We start from the raw sequence: 20,489 nt of genomic DNA on the forward strand, positions 1-20,489 counted from the left end.
CTATGTTTTTTTTTTTACTGCAAAGCTGTGGTGTAGTCTACATTTTTGTACTGGGTATACTGTGCTTAGCAACCAAAGTACACCAGTTAGTACAATGTAATCATGGATTTATTTTGCTTTTTAAGCATATAACATTTCAAAATTTCTCTGATGCTTTTATTTGAATAAATGTACAACAAACTTTGTACAACAATCGGTTTTGTATTAAAAACATGTTATAGATTTGATAAAACAGTATAAAAGCAAAACATGTTCAAGTATTAAGTATTATGTACAGAAGTATTAATTATTAAAAAAAACAGGTTGAACCAACTCAATGTGTCTATAAAATGTTTGAAATGTATTGACAATGACACGAGCCCATGTCATGTATCACTGCCAATGATACGTGACATGGGCTTGTGTTATTGGGCAATTTAAAGTGGGTATACTGAACAACAAAGTCCATGCTCAGTAATCCAGGTATACAATCCAACATTTTTCAGTCAGGTCATCTGGACAGTTTCTTTTTTTTTTTGCGTGCTGAAACGTTTCGCCTTAGATCCAGAAGGCTTCATCAGTCAAGGAAACACAAAACTAATTCTTCCTCCAACAGCTTACTCCAAAGTGGAACAAACCAGTTTTGTTGGTGCTAAGATGGTTTCTTTGGTACGCCCCCTCCTCCATTGCTGGCCCTCTTCCTTGTTGACAGTTGTGTCAAACTGGTTGAAAACAACAAGTCCATGCTCAATGATCCAGGTATACAAAATATACTGAAATTCCCAAGCTTTTCGAGTGGGTATACTCCTGCCTATCACATCGACTACACTGCTGCAAAGTTACTATTAACACCTTTTTAATACTCTGCCAGAATAATAAATACCAAAATTCATAAAATTACATTAAAATGGCTTGGCAGCAAAATATGCACTATAATTGAATAAACAAAGAAGTACCGTATTTTTCGGACAATAAGGTGCACCAGATTATAAGGCACATTAAACCAAACAAAACAATGAGATAAGTCAATCTTTATTCAACTCATTCACAATAACCATATAAAATCAGTTCGAGGCCAGTAAGCACAACTAGAGTTCATACATAAGGCGCACCAGATTATAAAGCCCACTGTCAATATTTGAGAAAATTAAAGGAGTTTAAGTGTGCCTTATAGTCCAAAATTACTGTACCAGTACAGATGTGTGCAGAAACATTCATCCTTCTGTTTTCTCTACCTACTGGTTCTTGTTCAGGGTCATGACAAACTGCTGTCTATCTCCAGTGGTCACTGAGCAAAAAGCATGGTACACCTCTTACTAAAGACAAATGAGACAAACCACTAGTCCACATGCATACACACATATTTAGTGACGGGCTAGTGAACCTAACATGAACTGTGAAACCAGAGTATCTGAAGAAAACCCACACATGCACAGGAACTATATGCAAACTCCTTGCAGAAAGGCCTCATCTGGGACCTGTGATCTTCTTACTACAGCAGTGCTAACCAACTGCTCCACCATGCAGTCCATGTGTAGACTGCACGGTTCATGTACGTCAGCTCACAACAGCCACAGAGCTGAATGTTACTATTTTACATTTCTACAAACCATGTAATCATAGTTTCAGAGTGTGCAGCCAATTCTCAGCTGCCAATAACACACAGACTGGTGTCTTTCCCAGAACATAAATGGCCAAACAATTTCTCATGTAGAGTCTCAGGGGTGTAAGACATTTGGACATTTTTATTTCACTTCAGTTTATCCTGGTGGCCAATGCAGCTTTTTTTTTTTTTTTTTTTTTTTGTAGCTTTGATTACCTCCTTGTGTGGCTGGAAACAGGAAAATTAAAAAACAGACCTATTTTGTTCCTTTTAAACTTCAAAAAGGAAGACACAGGCGCAAATCTGGCACAAAGCACTGCATTTTTTAAATCCTAAACATTTCCTACCTTGTCTCATTATGTGCTGACATAGAAATACATTCCTTTTGCCGAAGAAGACATTCAAAATCAGGCAACTGTGTTTTACATTCACAGTGAAGCACACACAAAAAAACAAGATTGCATTTTTAAAACACACTCACGCTAACTCTTTAAATGGTTTGTATCACCATGGTGAGCCCTCGACTCATCTCATCTTCCACATGCTCTCCAACTAGCTAATGAGACTTACTGTCAAAATGCTCGAGATGCTTTGAGAGCCTACATTCCAGTGTCAAACCCTGCCTAATGAAGGTAATGTTATATGACCCACTCTCTGTAATCACAAGGTCAGTCCTGAGGGCTTGGTGCTCACGCTCGCCTTTGATCAACCTGCTCACATCATGGACTGAAGACTCACGGGGATGTGACAAGCCAAGAGGAGAGCATTTGGTTGTGGTGAGCATACTGGAATTCATTCCAGTGCCTAAATTTCAAATCAATGTCAAAACTGTAAAACGTTGAGTTTTCGAGGGAGTATGCAAAACATAGGTGCATTGAAAGTTTTTATCTTCGAAGTATTAATATTACAGTCCAAGCTCTTGTCTTACTGCAGATTCAGCTTTTAATTCTATTCCACTCCACAGCATTTCAAATGCTATCTAATATTAGATGTGCTAATTAAAGCAATTTATGCATGTTTTGCCTCTTTGGTGAAAGATGCTCTGGTGGGAAACGGTTCTTCGTGCAGCAGCCTTCAAATAAAGTGCTTTGAACCCCATCAGTAATGACAGGAGACAAATGAAGGAGAAAGATGAGAAGCATCGAGGAAATGGCAAAGGGATAATGCGCACCGCTGAAGTGTGCTCTTGCAACACTTGGGATTTCTTTGTTGTTATTTTAGCTAATCTAAGGTTTAACAGTCAGAGCAAACCTAATTGATATGTATGAGAACTCATCTATTTTCTAGAGTCACCTGAGCATGAACACCAAAAGGCTGCTTAAGATCTATCAAGAGGCGTATTGATTCAATTGATTATTAGCCGCCTGAGTGGAAAGGAGGTGACTCACGATGGTAAGCTCAAGATGCATCCTTCAGGTCATATTACAGCGACCTTTTACAGCCTCCGTTTGAAAACAATATTTCACTGCTTCAGGAGCATCACCTCGTTTTCAAACGCACTTCAACCACCTCAGCTCTTCAGCCACTGATAGTGCACAAGTAGGTTTTGAAGTAGGCTGTACTACAGCAGTGTTTCCCTTACCATTATACAAGCGGGGCGCCCCGCCCCATCAACAGAACGGGGAGCCCCGCCTACCGAACCAAACTGTGCCCCCCCCCCCATCCCACACCCACATGTCAGCACCGACATAGCGCTAAGCTAGCAGCATGCAATACAGGCGTGCTAGCTAAAAAGCTAAAGGCAGCACTTACGCTTCCTCTTCTCTCATGCTGATCCCTCTTTCTGACACCCCCACCCCAACACATCGAAAGTTGTCAATACAAATAACGTGCAGCTCAGACGTGTTCTCCCATCCTTGACAAAAACCACGGACGAGATGAGCACCTCGTCGTTGCAAGTTATCTAGGGGTAACACTGTACAGTTATAAAAAGTCAAATCCTACAAACCTTGTTCCTGTGATTTAAGTGCCTCTTAAAGAGATACCAGTGAGAGAGCATTCTTCTTCCTCTCTAGTTACATTATATCATATCAATATAGAGCGCTTCTTCTGTTGCTCTAAGCTGTCATTCAGTTCACATCAGTAGCTGAGGGAGAATTCCCCTCAAACCTTCATGACTGTTAAAATAATTTGTTGATTGGTTGTTAATTGTATCTGACACACACATCTCTCGATTATAGGATAAGGTTTTGAAGCAAACAATTGCAAAAGGCTATAAAGGTTAGCATGTTAGCAGATGAATTATACACCCCACAGCTGGCTTATATACAGTACAGCTGCCTTGCTTCAAAGACTAGCAACCCAGCTAATAAACTAACTAAAATTGGCTAGTCAGGCTCCTGACATTACTATACACAAAGCAGAACTGCAGAGAAAAGTCATATTTTCACACTAGAATACTATGGAGCTTTGCCACTGTCTACACTCATCGGTTCCACACCACACTAGTTAAGGACCTGCCCACTGTAAGTACCCACCCTCACTCAGCCCAGTTTAAGGGACCACTTTCTACATGGTTCCAAAGGAACTGCTCCGAGGTGATGATTTTAATGTAAGCAGACAGCAGCAGTTGATTGGCCAGCAGTTACATCACTGGATGACCCGCCCAGTAAAACTACATCTGAGCCTCCATTTCCTCTCTGATTGTGTTGACGGACGGCGCCACAAGAAATGAGCGCATTAACCGAGAGATATCAGAGATGATGGCACAGCATGGCCACATCTGGATTTATAAGTAGAGCCAGTATAAGCTAAATAAACTGAAGTCTGGTTATAGGGAGATAAAGGACCGCAACAGGTGGAGAGGCTCGAACACAATGATCTGTTGCGATACCGCCCAGTTTGCATTGACGATCCCGCCCACCGAGCAGGGAAACAAGTCACAGAGGCAAATGGGATGGGATTTACCTGTCTAAATAAAGGTTGAATGAAAAAATCACCACAGAGAAGAACTGATAAGACGAGGACTGAGTGAAGTCACACTTATCATTGGCAAAGTGGCTACAGTGAAGCTATTGTTCTGTTTTGAATCTGTTTAAAAATAATCACTATTTTTTTTTTAAACAGTCTGCTCCCTCTAGCATATTCAACTAAATTGTTCAGGGGACCAGTTACTGAAAGCCAAGAGCTCAGGGGGTGGACATTCAGCAGTTTTTGTCATTAAATAATTTCATTTTACAGTTTAAAATCTAGTTTTATTTTTAAAAAATGAACCCATTGGTGGGCTGAACTGAGCTCACCTGTGGGCCTGATTTGGCCCCCAGGCCACCAGTTGAATAACCCTGCAGCATTTTAACAGACAACAATTTTAAAATAAATTTAAATTTCAAACTTATTTGCGGTGTTTGTGATTAAATTAAAACTTGAACCTAAGATTATAAACAGAATTCCCAAATACCAGCTGATTTTTAAATCTGTTTAAAGTGCTGAAAAACACTGACACTGATTTTAAACAGATTGTTTGATTGTGTTGTCTCACGTCCCCAATTTGTATCTGTGCATCAATATTAACATATTTTATTTTGTATTATTTTACTATTAGAGTAATAATTCTTAACAAATATGGGATGTTATTTAGGCTGCAAAAGCGTTAATTGTTGCTTTTTTTCATTTTGAAACCAAAGCAAGCAAATCAAATAATGCATTTGTTTATGTATTTATTTTCAGTTTTATGCTATAATATGTTGAAATCATGGTATGTTTGCTCAAAGTTAGCATATCGACAGAATATTATACACAACAGGACCAGTTGAAGTGGATGCAATATGTTCTTTCAGTTTTCCCTGAATAAATCGCATAACATGCATTTCCATACAGAGCACAGACTTTAAGAGCAGATTGCTTTTTTTTACTTGTAAAAACCTCAAGACTGAGAAGAGCAGACGGATTTACGGCAGGAAGTATCTCAAGTGCTTTTGCAAACAAACTCAGCTGGACACAGACCTCAGAACAGGAAACAAAGACACGCTTACAACCCCGAGAAAACCGCAAACCTAAAAGAATGTCTAAGCTTAGAAGCTGTTTTGTCCAAATGAGCGCAGCTATTGCTTTATTGTTTATGGATGTCTGGAAAGTTTTCTTGTCAGGAAACTGGGAGCAGCAGCAGGTTTATCCATCTAAATAGCTTGCATTTGAGCAAATCCACTGAACTGGGATGAGTGGGGTTGAAAGAAACAGTAGAGATGTGGGTAATCTCCACCAGACAAAGAAGCAAACAGTAATCGATGCCCCCTCAAAATGAAAGCTAGGGTGTGTAAATGTAGCTTAGACTTTTGTTTGTGTGTGCGTGCCTCTGCATATGTTTGTGTGCCTCTTTGTGAAGATGTGATGACCTGTGAACTCCAGACCCACAGGCACTTGTCAAAGCTCCCAGTAACTTAATTCTCCCTGGGTTAGCAACCACACTCACAGCTCCAGAGGAAACCAGCGAGTAAACAAGGGAAGCAATCATGAATCACGGCTTTCAGCAGATCATCCAAAAACACTCATTAAAAACAAGCTTACGTTAACATCATTACATATGCATTCATGCACGTTCAGGCAGAACCAAACAATCCCTGAAACATCTGCAGGGGTTTGGGAGGACGAGACGCATTCCCACTTATTCTGCTTCTGCTCTTCCTAGCGGGTGATAGTCTCATAAGCAAACACTTGTGTCAAACAATGCTCATCTAGCACAACCTATTTTTTACACAATCTGACTTTACTCACGCCTTGAATGACAACGAAAGAATCATTAAAGTTTTAGGGTGTTTGTTTACTACAACTCTCTAAAAAGAAATATAAAAGAATAAACCTGAAACCAGCTCAAACAAGAGCCAAATGATTGGTAAGAAAAAAAAAAAGTTCAATTCTTTTTCAATTCAATTCGATTCGGTTTATTTATAGCACCAAGTCACAACAGAAGTCATCTCAGGACACTGAACAGAAACATTCATATACATAAAAAGTAAGTAAATAACATTGTTTATCTGAGGAGCAGACTGCTTTGAGTTTAACTCCATCGCAGACTCTCATCTTGAGCAAGCGTGACGGTGACAGTGGAAAGGAAAAGCTCCCTCATGAGGAAGAAACCTTTAGCAGAACCAGGCTCACGACAAACGGCCATCTGCTTCCACCGGCTGGGTTTGAGAGGAACAGATACACAATGGCAGGTCGAGAATCACATGTTAAGATAGAAATAGTATCAAATGAAAACTATTCAATTTTAACAATTAATTTAAAGAAATTAGGTCAATTTGTCCTCCAGTAGTCTAAGCCTATAGCAGTATAACAAGCCAACCCTAACTATAGGATTTATCAAAAAGGAAAGTCTTAATCCCAGTCTTAAAACTGGACAATGTGTCAGCCTCATGGACAGAAACTGGAAGTTGGTTCCACAAGAGGAGCCTGATAATTGAAAGATCTTCCTCCCATTCTGCTTTTGGAAACTCTAGGAACCGTGAGTAAGCCTGCAGCCTGAGAGTGAAGTGCTCTGTTAGTAAAATATGAAACTATAAGATCTCTAATTTAAGATGGAGCTGGGTTGTTGAGATATCCTGATACATGCTCAATAATCCAGGTAGAAAAATCCAAAAAAGTTCAATCTGGTCTTCTGGACATTCAAAAATGTTTTGTTTTTTGAATGTCCAGAGGACCAGATTGAACTTTTTTGGATAGGTTGTTGAGGGCTTTGTAGGTTAAAAGTAAGATTTTGAATTCAATTCTGAATTTGAAAGGGAGCCAATGGAGAGAAGCTAAAACTGGAGAGATATGATCTCTCCCACTAACTCCAGTTAAGACTCTGGCAGCAGCATTTTGGATCAAATGAAGACGATTTATAGAAGTATTTGTACACACCGATAACAAACCATTGCAATAGTCCAGTACAGACGTGATAAATGCATGAACCTGTTTTCTGGGTGTTTTTTACAAATATAAAAATATGCACATCCTATGATGCGCTCAAAGGGTGGTATTAATGAAAATTTGTATAAACAAGCAAATATCCAAAAGCTTATTAGCAACATTATTTCAATTGGAGACCAAAAATGTTCTTGACAAATGTATTAAACAATAAAAGGAACTGGTTTACAAGTCCTTATTGGTGGTGGGATCTAGCTCCTCATCGTCACCATCATCTAGACCACAGGGAGGCTCGGTAACTTATTTTGACACAACAGGTCAGCTGACCTGCACTGTCTCCTGTAAATTAACCACAGACTTGTATGTATTTAATCATAAAATGTAAAAATTACATCTATGAAATTGGGTAAAAAACAGTTTGTTGTAAAAAAAAAAAATTATAATAATAACGAATATTTTTAAAGATAGCATAAACCTGCTTTGACATTATCCCCACTCTGACTAGCCTCTGACTGAACTTGTAGAAACTTTCTATTATTTCCAAAACTCATACAAGTTAAAGGTTTCTAAAGGGGTGAACAGTTGACTGCCACATCTGCATGTTTTCTATGGATCTAGAGAGGGCTTATGACTGTGACTGGGAGCACGGGGTGCAGTGGATGTTTTGAAGGGATATCCAGTCCCTGTATAACCAAAGCAAGAGCTGCGTCCACATCCTCTACTTAAAAGTTTAGCTCATTTTTGACGCAGCTTGAAGTTTTCCAAGTCTACTTTGCACCTGATCCTGTTTGTAGAGAGACTATGGACAGGATCTCAAGGTGCAGTTATAGAGAAAAGCATGTCAGGTTGTGAAACCTCAGGGTCTAGTAGTCTCTGCTTTATGCAGATGATGGGATTATGTTGGCGTCTTCAGGTCATGACCCTGAATGTGCACTGGGGCTGTTTGCAACCAAGTGAGAAGAGGCTGGGATGAGAGTCAGCTCCTCTAAGATTGAGGCCATGGCTCCCAACCAGAAAAATAAAAATAAACAATAGAATGCTCCTATATGGAGGACGAAATGTGACAAAATGAAGTAAATAAATACATAATACATACATAACAATTAAATGTATCATTTAATTATTAAATACATCATTAAATCATTAAATATATAATTAAATTATTAAATAAACCATTCATATTCAAATGTACCTTTAAAAATATGTATTTATTTACTTATTACATTTTGTCACCTTCTGCCCTCCAGAATATGGAGAACGGAATGTGACAAAATGAAATAACTAAATACACAATGAAATAGTAAATACATCATTAAATCATTAAATACACAATTAAATCATTAAATACACAATTACATTATTACATACACAATTAAGTAGTTAAATACACAATCATATTATTTATTTCATGATTTATTTATTTATTTAATTCTGTCACATTCCATCCTCATGTGTCACGGTGAAATGATGTTAACTGTCAGTCTCACTCATCAAACTCAGTGGGCGGGACTAGGGCGGGTCGTGAACAGACCCTGACGCCTGATTGGCTGCTCCTCACAGCAAGCGAAGACAAATCGACCGCAGATAATGGATTGATCAGACCGAAGCAATGGATTTCACATGATCAGCGTTAGTCCCGCCCTAGTCCCGCCCACTGAGTTTGATGAGTGAGACTGACAGTTAACATCATTTCATGGTGACACATGAGGATGGAATGTGACAAAATTAAATAATAAATAAATCATGAAATAAATAATGTGATTGTGTTTTTAACTATTTAACTGTATATTTAATTGTGTTTAATGATTTAATGATGTATTTAATATTTCATTAGTGTGTATTTATTTATTTCATTTTGTCACATTCCGTCCTCCATACCTTTGTGGTTAGGCTCAGCCTTAGATGTTAGTGGGGAGCTCGGAGTAGAGCTGCTGCTCCTTGGCTTTGAAAGGAGTCAACTGATTAGACTGTCTCCTGGAGACCTTCCTCTAGAGGTTTTTTGGTTATGTCCCACCAGGAGGAGACATCAGGGCAGACCCAGAACTTGGTGGAGAGATTAACCTTCCTCCTATCTCATCCATGCATGGTGTTCCTGTTGAGTTGGTAGATTCTTACAAATACTTGGGAATTTTAATTGATGCACATCTCTCTTTTAAACTCCATATTGAAAACTTCATAAAGAAACTGAAATTAAAACTGAGTTTCTTTTTCAGAAATAGATCATGTTTAACTCTGAATGCCAGAAAATACCTTATATCTGCTACTTTCCTACCGACCACTGACTATGGTGACATTATTTACATGAATGCCCTGCCAGCTCCTTGCAGATGTTGGATGCTGTCTACCATGGCACACTAAGATTCATTACTGATTGTAACTACCATACCCATCACTGCACTCTGTACTCCTTGGTCAGCTGGTCATCATTATCTACTCATAGACTCTCACACTGGTTCATTTTCATCTATAAATCCCTCCTTGGTCTGCTACGTTCTTATATGTCCTCCCACATGTTATGCTGTCATTGCAGTTACAACATGCACTCTCAGGACATAATTACCTGCAGTGTTCCCTCAGTGTGGACTGAACTTGACAACAAGGTATTTTCCTACTCAGCTCCTGCAACCTGGAACATCTTGCAACAGGAACTGAAGTTGTCCACCTTGACTTATTTAAGGCGTTGCAAACATTTGATTATGTCAATAGAAAAATCAAAGCAAATATGTTCTTGTTTTAGTATTTCATCCTGTTTTACAGCACCCTGATTTATTGTTTTGTACACTACTCTTATTTTAACTGCATTTTTACTATAATTTATTGTTATTATTGTTTATTGTTATTGTTGTCTACTTTATATGTTCTGTCTGGAACAGATCTTTCTTGTAAATGAGTCCTTGTGGCTCAATAAGACTAGCCTGATAAATAAATCATGAATGAATTAAACAAAATCTTCTCTGGTGTGGAATTGCCTTGTGTTTCTCTAGGAGGAGCTGAAAAGAAGAAGGATATCTGGGGTTCCCTCCTGGATCTTTTGCCTCTGTGACCTGGATAAGTGGCAGAACATGAATGGATGAAATGGATGAAATGGATGAGATGGATGGATGGATGGATGGATGGATGGATGGATGGATGGATGGATGGATGGATGGATGGAAATCATTCCAAATGCTGTCTGAGGCAGGTAAGATATTGATTGCTGATAACAACATATTACCTCCTGCTCATGTCATAAGTAAAAATCTTCACTCTTTCTTTAAGATCCAGCTATTTTGTAGGAAGTGTTCTACAGTGTTCTGCGTGACAACACTCTTGTAGACCTAGTGAACAAAACAGTATCAGTAAAAGTGCACGTGAACCCCGACCCGTGTACGCCTGAGTCCAGCAGACACGCCCAACATCTCAGTTAAGCTGTTCTCTGTAGGGCCTCTGCATACACCAGTGATGGAATTAGTCTGTGTTCGCTGGTCCCCGAGCCCCTCTCGTAGCTCCTCAGCTGATAACGCAGGGATGAGGAGGTAAAATAAGCCTCAGAGGAGCTTGGCTACTTAATGCTAATGTAATTAGATTAAGCATTAGCTTCGCTGGTGCAATAAGTAAAACGATCCTCTATTTGTTTAACAGACTTTTGTTTGATAAGGTTAGTGCAGTTTAATAGATCCCGCACAGATTTGTTAGAGAATGTAGATGTTTCTAATTTCAGCACTTCTTCCAAGCGCGGCTTTAAGAGAAATTGTAAAAAATAAATTACATTATATTTGTGCTAATTAATTCACAGAAAATTGCAACAGTTTTACTTTCATCTATTTGCAAACCCTCTGTTAGGTATACCGATTATAAAATAATAAGTTTAAAAAAAAAAAGGCACAAGGAATGGGAAAGCAAGCCACAAGATATGACCCTGGGGATGTGTAAATTAAATCTACAAGATGATGGAGCAAACTGATCCTTGACTCAAGCTTGTACTTTTAATAGCCATATTTGAAATAACTCCATATTACCCAATTTAAAAAGAATCCCCATTAGAGGAGAGCTCCAGGTCTCCTTCTTATAAAAAAAAAAGACGTAGAAGCAGTTTACGGCTTCATGATTTAGAGACGTGAATGTGCCCAAAAGAAAGGGTGTGTTTGTGAATTTAACACATGAAGAACAAAATGAAACATAATAACTTTGATTGCAAATAGTTGCAGTTTATACAGAACAACATTAAAGAAAAAAAGACTTATCCATGTGCAGACGTGCAAAACAAGGCTGTTGGATGTTGTGAACATTTTATTTCCTGTTCTAACTCAGTCACTGAACGTTTGTAAAAAAGGAAAAAGAAACATCTGGATGACTACATCATCTGTTTGACAAAACATATATAGAATTTAACAATGGATGTTTTAAGTTTACTGTCAAGATATATATTTTTTTAATGTAAGCGACAAAAAAGGTTCATTGAAGTTGAGCAAACATACATAATTAGAATGTAAAAAGTAAGATAAGTTGTTTAAAAACTTCATTAAACTTATCAAACTTTCCTGGCTGCACCTTCAACTCTCTGAACTGGTTACAATCTAAAACTTTGCAGACCAAGCATTGGAAATTGGATGCATCAAAACGAAAATTTGTAGACTTCCAGCTTGGTTTGCAACTGAAGAAAAGTGATAGTTCCACAATTTAACTCTGGAGTGTTTGGTTTTATTTAAATAAGATAATTATTTTGAATAGATGCATGTGCAAATCAAGCTTTTTCACATTATAATGAATGATGTCACACCTAAAAATGAATATGTTCAACCACATTAAATGAAGTTAGTACACTTTTTCATAAATCACAATTGAATTACCTTATAATAATAAATACCTCTTCTACTAAAAAGTATCGACTCAATGATGAAGATTTATGAAAGCTCCAGCGCTGAAAACATCATTTTTATTTTCATAATCTGTGTTCATTGCTAATCTTCCTGACTGCTGTTTTACAGAGTAAGAGCAGTGCCAATTGAAATTGGATTTTTTTTTTTTTTTTTTTTTATCGACATACCAAAAAAGATGTTACCATACAGTTCAAAAGTTTAGACCCACCCATTCATTCATTTAGAATGGGTCAAGTTTATGTTACATGTCAAGGAATTATAAATACTAACCCATTTATGATTCTTGTGCTTTCACTCAAATTCTTTTGGGGGTTTCTTAGTCTTTGTCTGAGACTTATTTCCTGTAAAATGTGACTTTTTTAACAGTGGCTTCCCAAAGCAGAAACTGTATAAATCCATGGATTAATGTTGTGTAAGTTTTATACTGACTCATCAGTCTAAATGATTTAATAAAGATGTGTCCTCAAACCCCATGACTGACAGCTTAATGGTTATATTGTAATTATATGAATCACTCTCAGCCATTATAAGTAGCACAGGTCAGAGGTCACACACTGCAGCTGGCAAGAGCAAGAAAATGTGCATCCAAAGAACAGTCAGATTTACAGAAAACATCTTTTTTTGTTGTTGTTGTTGACTTTTGTGCGCATTGTACATCTCGAGTATCTGGAAACTTACCATGAAAATTATATTTTTTTTTTTTTTAAAAAGAGATGAAATAAGTCAATCATACCTGAACAAATCCCTAGCAGAGTCAGGAGGAGGTAAAGTCCCGGGCAGCTGGCAGACATCTCTGAGAGCGGCTTTTAATCCGGTCACAGCAGATAGTCTGCAACTTCTGCAGCAGAGTCGATGGAGGTGAACGGGCTGGGGAGGGGGGGGGGGGGAGGTTGAGCTCCGACTCTCACACCAAGGAAGCTGAATCAAAGTTCAAACCGCTCGCAGACATGGTTGCGGGTTTTAAAATCCACTCTTCGGCTGCGCGTTCGCATGGATGGATTTTCCTCTCCGCTCGCATGTGCTTCCCCACGCGGAGAACTTCTCTGAATTCATCACACAGAGCCTCCACTTCAGGAGGAAAGAGAGGTGGGGGAGAGAGAGAGAAAGGGAGCGCTCACTGTATTGCTTTAAACTCCCGGTGCTGCCCCGGATTCTTTGGGCTGGCGCTGGTTGGATGAGGCGCCGTGCGTCTTTACGCGCGGAGCTGGGGTTGGTTTCTCCTTCCCACTGAGCGGATTTTCTGTTGTGCTGAGGAGATTCCTGTGGGTCAGGCACCATTTAACCACAGAAGGATCTACTGACAGCAGAGGCTCCACGAGGCTTTTGCTCAAAGCTCGTGGCGTATGAATTATGACTGGTCAAAATAAAAAGTAAGAAAAACATATATATATATCACAAACGGTCTATTTATACCACAAGTCTCTTAAAACACATGACAAAGTTCCACGAGACGAACTTTTACTAAAAGGCAGCAACAGCAGAATTTAAATTAGACGCCAATTAAAACATTTGTTTTCAGTGTACATCATTATTAAAGAGGTTACACCTCCAGAAGAGCCTTTTTATGATGCATAGTCTCCAACTAAGAGTCAGTTAATATTTTAAAGAGTGCATTCGGTTGAAAGTGAGCATAATGTGACCTTGATGAATGATTTATTCTGGTCTCCTATCAAAAGCTACGTGCGCTGCGTCTTTATCAGAGCCAAAAATAAATAAATAAATCTGGGATCACATCAAAAATATACTTCCTGCTTAATGAGCCTGCAAATTGCACCTTGATCTATACACAGTCCGCCAAGAGAAAGCTGTTTTCCCTTCATTTTATTTGACCCTCCCAAGCAAACAGCAAACTGGATAAACCTAAAGAATGCATTGACTGACTGTCTTCCAAGTCCTGACATTATATAACAATGATAGTGAAACAAAATAAAATAAAGTTTCCTAAAATTTAGCTAAATTTAAGCAGTCATCCTTTCCTTACTTTGTGCTTGCAGGATGATGTCTTTCATAGTGAACCTCAAAAATGTCTTTGTTGTCTGAGCAGGTCAGCGCCCCCTCTGCTGGCTGTAATGTGTAATTACAGGCATGATTGGAGGACGTCTGTCTGATTTCTTTTGTGCTTAAGAAACAAACAAAAAAAATGCTGCTACAAGAATTATTTAGGTTTAAAATTCCTTTTTGTGCTCTAATTTTGCATTAATTCATAACACTATGACTATGTAAAATGCATGCTTAGTTTATTAGCAAATAGATATATTAAAGATATAAAGATATCCATATTACTTGCTGCTTCTCATTCCAGAATATTGGACTAAAATCATCTGATGCTGAGAAGGGATGGAGTTATAGCAACATGGTTTATTGGTTAAACCTTGTATAAATGTTAAGTGTGGTATCACTCAGAATAATGAGCGACTTCCACACCTAAATTAGCTCAATATCTGCACAACTGGCTGAGGTATAACAGCCATTGTTGTGTTAGTTAAGGTTGACAAGCTGTGGTAGCCATCTTGAATTGAGTTGCCCCCAAAAGATAATCAGCTGTAGATGTGCATCTGAATATAACTTTCTGAATTTCATGTAAATCTGTTCACTGCTACATGAGGCATTTTGCTAACAGCAAAACAGTTTGACGCCAACAGTTCATGACATTGTTTTAATAAAACTACTACACAATGTGTAGTGCTTGAGTATGTTTTGGAAAGGTTGCTCAGCTATCACATCAAATATTAGCTCAGTATATGTAAAACTGGCTGAGTATTGCTATTTTAGAATTTTTTTAAGTCAGTCAGCTGCTGTGACTACTAAACTGGGTTTACTACAGAAGTCGATCAGTTGTAGATGTGCATCAAATATTTATATTCTGAGACTTTATTTAATCATCCAGTGGTTCATCAGATATCTTGCTAACAGGCAGACACAGTTGACTCTAATATTTTTTTTGCCAAAGTTTTTAATAAAGAACTTGCACAATCAGGTAGTCCTCAGAATAAGTGATGCAAATGACTTTCAGCTACTACCACACCAAATTCTAGCTTAACACTTGTTAAACTGTCCGAGTCACAGTGATTTATGCCTGATTATCTGTGGCAGTCATCTCAAATGAGGATGACTCCAAAGCTTAATCACTTGTAGATGCATTTTGAATTATTACTTGCAGAGTTTTATAAAATTCTGCCAAAAGGTCCATGAGATATTTTGCTAACACTACAGCCAGATGAACACTCACACAGACACGAGCAAAAAAAACAAACAAAAAAAACCACACATCTTCAGCACCGATGATGAAAATGGAAACCCTTACATACATTTCACACAGATTTGTAGGAGGGTGGGGAAAAAAGTCATGGCATATATTTATTTTAAAAATAGTTCAATGTCAGTTCACGATGAAGGAAGTGATGTTCCTGGGCTTTTAAAACCGAACAAAGCTGCCTTCGCTGCCCTCTAGCCTCAAATCCTTTAATTGTAGATTGCAGACCCCTGGTGGCTCTGCAGAACGCACTCAGCTTTGCAAGAATCACAGCCGGTGAAATACAGGGCATTAAAGTCTCACTGCAAGCCCCTTTCTGCTTTTATACAATGTGCTTCATTTTCATTCAAAACCACCTTCTACTCTCTGCCTTTTTGGTATTTCCTTTTATATTTTTTTTGTCTCCAGCTTCTGCTCATCATATTTCCAGCTGCACAAAGGCGAATATGTACCTGAACTCCTCGCTGTTCATCCTGTTTTGATTCCTTGCTGCACATCACTATTGCTTTTTCACGCCTATTTTCCCAACAGGACACTTCTTCTTTTTATTTCTTCCAAACAAATATCCTCACCATGACTGTGGCAGCCCATTTGACTGCAAGAGTGACATTGTATTACAGCATTGTGGAGGACAATTAAGTCTTGTTTTTTTAACAACAGCATAATTAGTTTTGTTCACAGGAATAAGCTGCTTTTTTTTGTCACTGCAGGGTATAAGCACAAAGAGATGGACGTCCACATGTGGAGCTCCTATTTTCTACTATTTTTTCCCCCCTCAGCATAATAGCATGTGAATTGTGCACAACTGAATGCAAAATTTTGAGAACCCTGTTATCTTTCCACATTTTCTCCATCTTGAGGATTTTTAAGAACAGATGGTACGTGTAAAAATATATATATATAAAAATCCCGACACAAAGATATGCACATTGTCGTGGCAACAAAGCAAAAAAAATATGGCAACGATTTCCAGAAGTCTGTGCCAAACACTGGAAGCTATTTATTTTCATTTATTTTATTCCAAAGCAGCTTTCCAGCTGGTTCTCAGCCAGGTGAGGAAATATCTCCCAAAAATAAACAAAGACAAACCCCCCCACCAGCAGCACCCTCCATATATGTATGGAAAAATCTATCATTTGGAATGTTCTCTGAGCAACAAATTTGGCCTGAGTTTGGCTTTTATTAGTCACTGTTCACTGTGCTGCTGATTAAAAATGCAGGTTGAAAAGAAATAAAACACTGTTAAAATAATTCCACATCAGGATGCTGAAAGACAATATTAATTGAACGTTTTGTTGGTAGACATACACTTACTGCAGCTTCTTTCTTTTTGTTTTTCATAATGATTCTCCCCTCATCTGACAGCTTATTTCTTGATTAAGTCTTTGTTTCTGTGTCTTCTCTTCTTGCGTATGATCACCCGGAGCAGCGGAGGAAAATTCAAGAGCGATAATGCACAACACGGTCAGAGAGGATGATGCACTAATCATAGTTTCTGCATTTTCGTCAGTCTCCCACCCAACGGCATTAGCTTAATGATCATAAGAATTTAACATGTTTCCAAAACTGCAAAAGCCACAGAGTTTTACATGTGAAACAAAAGCTTTGACAAATCACAAAACCCACTTTTGGAATGATCATGTTGTCAAGAAAAGCACAGCACTTGTCGCCGTGCATGCTAAGACCTTTAACAAGCGTGCTGTGTGAGCTTTAGGTTCTCAGAGTGTGTGTTGGAGATGACTCTCAGCTATTACTGCACCTAATCCACAATGTCTGTAGAGTGTTGCAGCCTTGTTTGTGTTTGGTAAGTTGATCAGCTGTGGCAGCCATCTTAAATCAAGTCATCTCCAAAAATTAACACATTTTAGACATAAAGTTAAGGATTACTGTCTGAGAGTTTTGTTAAAATATGTCCAGTAGTTCAGGAGTTATTCGACAAACAAACATGCAGACGTGTAGCTGATTGCATGGATGCAGCAATACATTACCTCATGTTGTCATGAAAGGCAAGCAATATTAAATTTTAATAGAAACAAGCATAAACTCTACAAATATGTTCTATGATTTGACAATTAAATACAATTCCCAGGACATGTAAAATTAATTTTGGAGTTATTGTTTTGTATCCCGTCACTAAAAGACAAAAAGTGAGCAATACTGTTTTTACCATGGGGGGTTTGTATCTGTCAGAAAGAAAAAAACAACCACATGAACCAGTGAATAATTTTTAAAGATATTCCCAGAAACTCTTCATTACAATTACATTTAGCACTGGTCGTTTCTAACATCATCCAAATTCAAGATGGCTGCCACAGCTAATCAATATTAGAAACAACTAAAATGGTAATATTTGTGTCAGTTTTAGATATATTAATCTAAAATTGAGTTGGGTAGTAGATAAGAAGTATTCAAAACACAAACTCTGAGCGCTAACTTGCATGAGACCTGTTTTAAAAACTTTGTCACTGGGTCTTTTAGTAATTGTAATTGAAGTAAAATTAATAGTACTTAAATTATTAGAAGTAGTAATAGTAGTAGGAGTAGTAGGAGTATTTGTAAGGGTGTTAATGGTAGTAGTAGTAATGGTAGTAGTAGAAGTAGTAATGGTAGTAGTAGAAGTACTAGTAGAAGTACTAAACGTACTAGTAGTAGAAGTACTACTACTAGTTGTAGTAGCAGTACTAATAGTAGTAATATAGTAGCAGTAGCACTATTAGTATTACTAGTAGTAGTAGTAGTCATAGAAGTACTACTACTAGTAATATGAGTAATTGTAGGAGTATTAATGGTAGTATTAGTAGTAGTAGTAATGGTAGTACTAGAAGTACTATTAGAAGTAGTAGAAGTATGAGAAGTACTAGAAGTAGTAGAAGTACTACTGTTAGTAGAAGTACTAGTAGTTGTAGGAACAGTACTAGTAGCAGTAGTAACAGCAGTAGTAGTGCTAGTAATAGTGGTACTAGTAGTAGCAGTCACAGAAGTACTAGAAATGTATTTTCCAGCATATGTCACAGTTTTGTTTTTTGTTTTTTTTAGATTTGTCAGTCCTGCGACTTATTCAAGGATTCAAGGTTCTTTATTTGTCATTATTGATTTATACGCCGAAGCGACTTATAAACGTTTTTCTTTTCCATATTCATGACACATTTTTTGACTGATGCTTTAAAAGTTCATTCATACTGACATGAACCAGAGTAAACATTAACATTTGCAGCTGCTGGAGGCACGAGAGGCTCTCTAGGGTTCTGACAACTCCTGGTAGGTGTGTTGTTCCTGCACCACTACCCGCCCCCCCCCCCTCCTCCGCCTTCCGCGCCGGTGTTGTGCCAAAAATCGGCCCACGTTTCCTGGGGGTCAGCGGTGACGCATAATAAATGTGACTTACAGGTACAGTATGTGTTATTTTCCTCTTCATGATGCTTTTTTGACTGATGCAACTTATACTCTGGAGCGACTTATAATAGTAGTAGTAGCAGTAGTAGTAGTAGTAGTAGTAGTAGTAGTAGTAGTAGTAATAGTAGTAGTAGTAGTAGTAGTAGTAGTAGTAGTAGTAGTAGTTGTAGCTCAGTCATGCAAAAAATTTAGTCAAATTTTGCACGCATTTGTATCCAAATTAATCACATTGTACTCTTTGCTCAAAACTTTGTCATTAACTACTGGAGTCATCTGTGTTTGTCTGTTAGCAAAATATCTGATGAATGACATAAAGGAATTCATTAAAACTTTAGGAACATTATCATTTAATATACATTTACACCTGACTATCTTCTGGATTCAATCAAACTCAAAAGGACCACCACATCTAGCTGAGTTTGTCCAACACCATAAGAACTATAAATCTATGAATTTAAAAAATGTTTAGCAAAGAATTTGAGCTGAGAGCCATCCCTAACACATGTGCTGAGTGTGACATCTTGCACATTGATCAAGATGTGCTCATAATAGCTATGACTCATCTTAATCTAAACATAAAATGTTCTTAGTTTATAGTGTTGCATGAAAGGCAGTGATGATGTGCGTTCCTTCATGGAATAGGTTTGTATTTTCTGAATGGGGTTCAGCACTGACAACTTGCCATGGCTGAACTGACAGGTGAACCGTTGCACGTTTGTTCCACCTCAGTGCATCTCATGTCAGAGACCTTAGCGTAAAATGTCAAAGCAAAAGAGGAAAAAAAGATTATTGAACGGTGTGGCTTTGGACACAGCATTTGCAGTGTGGGGAAGCTGAACTGGCATCATGTGGCATTATGGGCTTTGTCAGCAAAAGGAAACAAAGAAGTCTTCCTGGGTTTGACACTGGAGCCTTGAAAAGACAAGCCCAGAGTCAGCACAGCCTGCAGCACAGTCAGCCGGCTCTGCCGAGGCTGATTTCAGACCTCTCTTTGGAACAAAACTGAACACTTCCACAGATCCAAGAAGATAAAGAAAAAGAACAACTGAGAAACGTTAAGGGACCTCACAAACTCATTGGTTACTTTACTGGACACAACCTCTCCACATTTTTTTTTTAAATAAATATTTTTAACTACATGTTAAATCTTGACACAGACACATTAGTCTCATTCCCACTAGTAACATTGAGTAATATAAAACTCATACCACCTTGCATTTGTTTGCAGTGAGAATGCTCCAATGTCAGTGTGAAACACTTAAATGCAAAATCCTTCATAAAGCTGTGCAACAATCTTTCTGAAAGGTTCAAGTTCAATGTGCCTGACTGTCAGTAAACCCTCTGTCTTTATTTTTTATTAAGAAGTTTTATGTTTCTGGTAAAAACAATTTAAACAAGTGATTGTTGCAAACTATCTAGTTCTGAATTCATAATATTTAATTTAGCATCACTTCATGCTATGATAGCTCTCTGTATCCTCTTGTGTTCTTATGAATAGCACAATATTAGAACGTATGTTTGGTTTAGATCAGTTGTTCTCAAACTGAAGTCCTAGGGG

At 38.0% G+C, this 20,489-nt stretch overlaps 1 protein-coding gene across 1 annotated transcript in view; it reads right to left on the reverse strand.

Moving 5' to 3' along the window:
• LOC119420636 (roundabout homolog 1-like) overlaps window positions 1–13,115 on the reverse strand; it is a 119,005-nt gene extending 105,890 nt beyond the window's left edge. Inside the window, 1 exon segment of the mRNA XM_037688056.1 lies at window positions 13,019–13,115. Within this exon segment, the coding sequence (XP_037543984.1) occupies window positions 13,019–13,076 (58 nt within the window). The 5' untranslated portion in view covers window positions 13,077–13,115.
• Between the last annotated feature and the right edge of the window lie 7,374 nt (window positions 13,116–20,489).

Source organism: Nematolebias whitei, chromosome 14 (genome assembly GCF_014905685.2).
Source record: "Nematolebias whitei isolate Nwh7 chromosome 14, NemWhi1, whole genome shotgun sequence".
Taxonomy (NCBI): domain Eukaryota; kingdom Metazoa; phylum Chordata; class Actinopteri; order Cyprinodontiformes; family Rivulidae; genus Nematolebias; species Nematolebias whitei.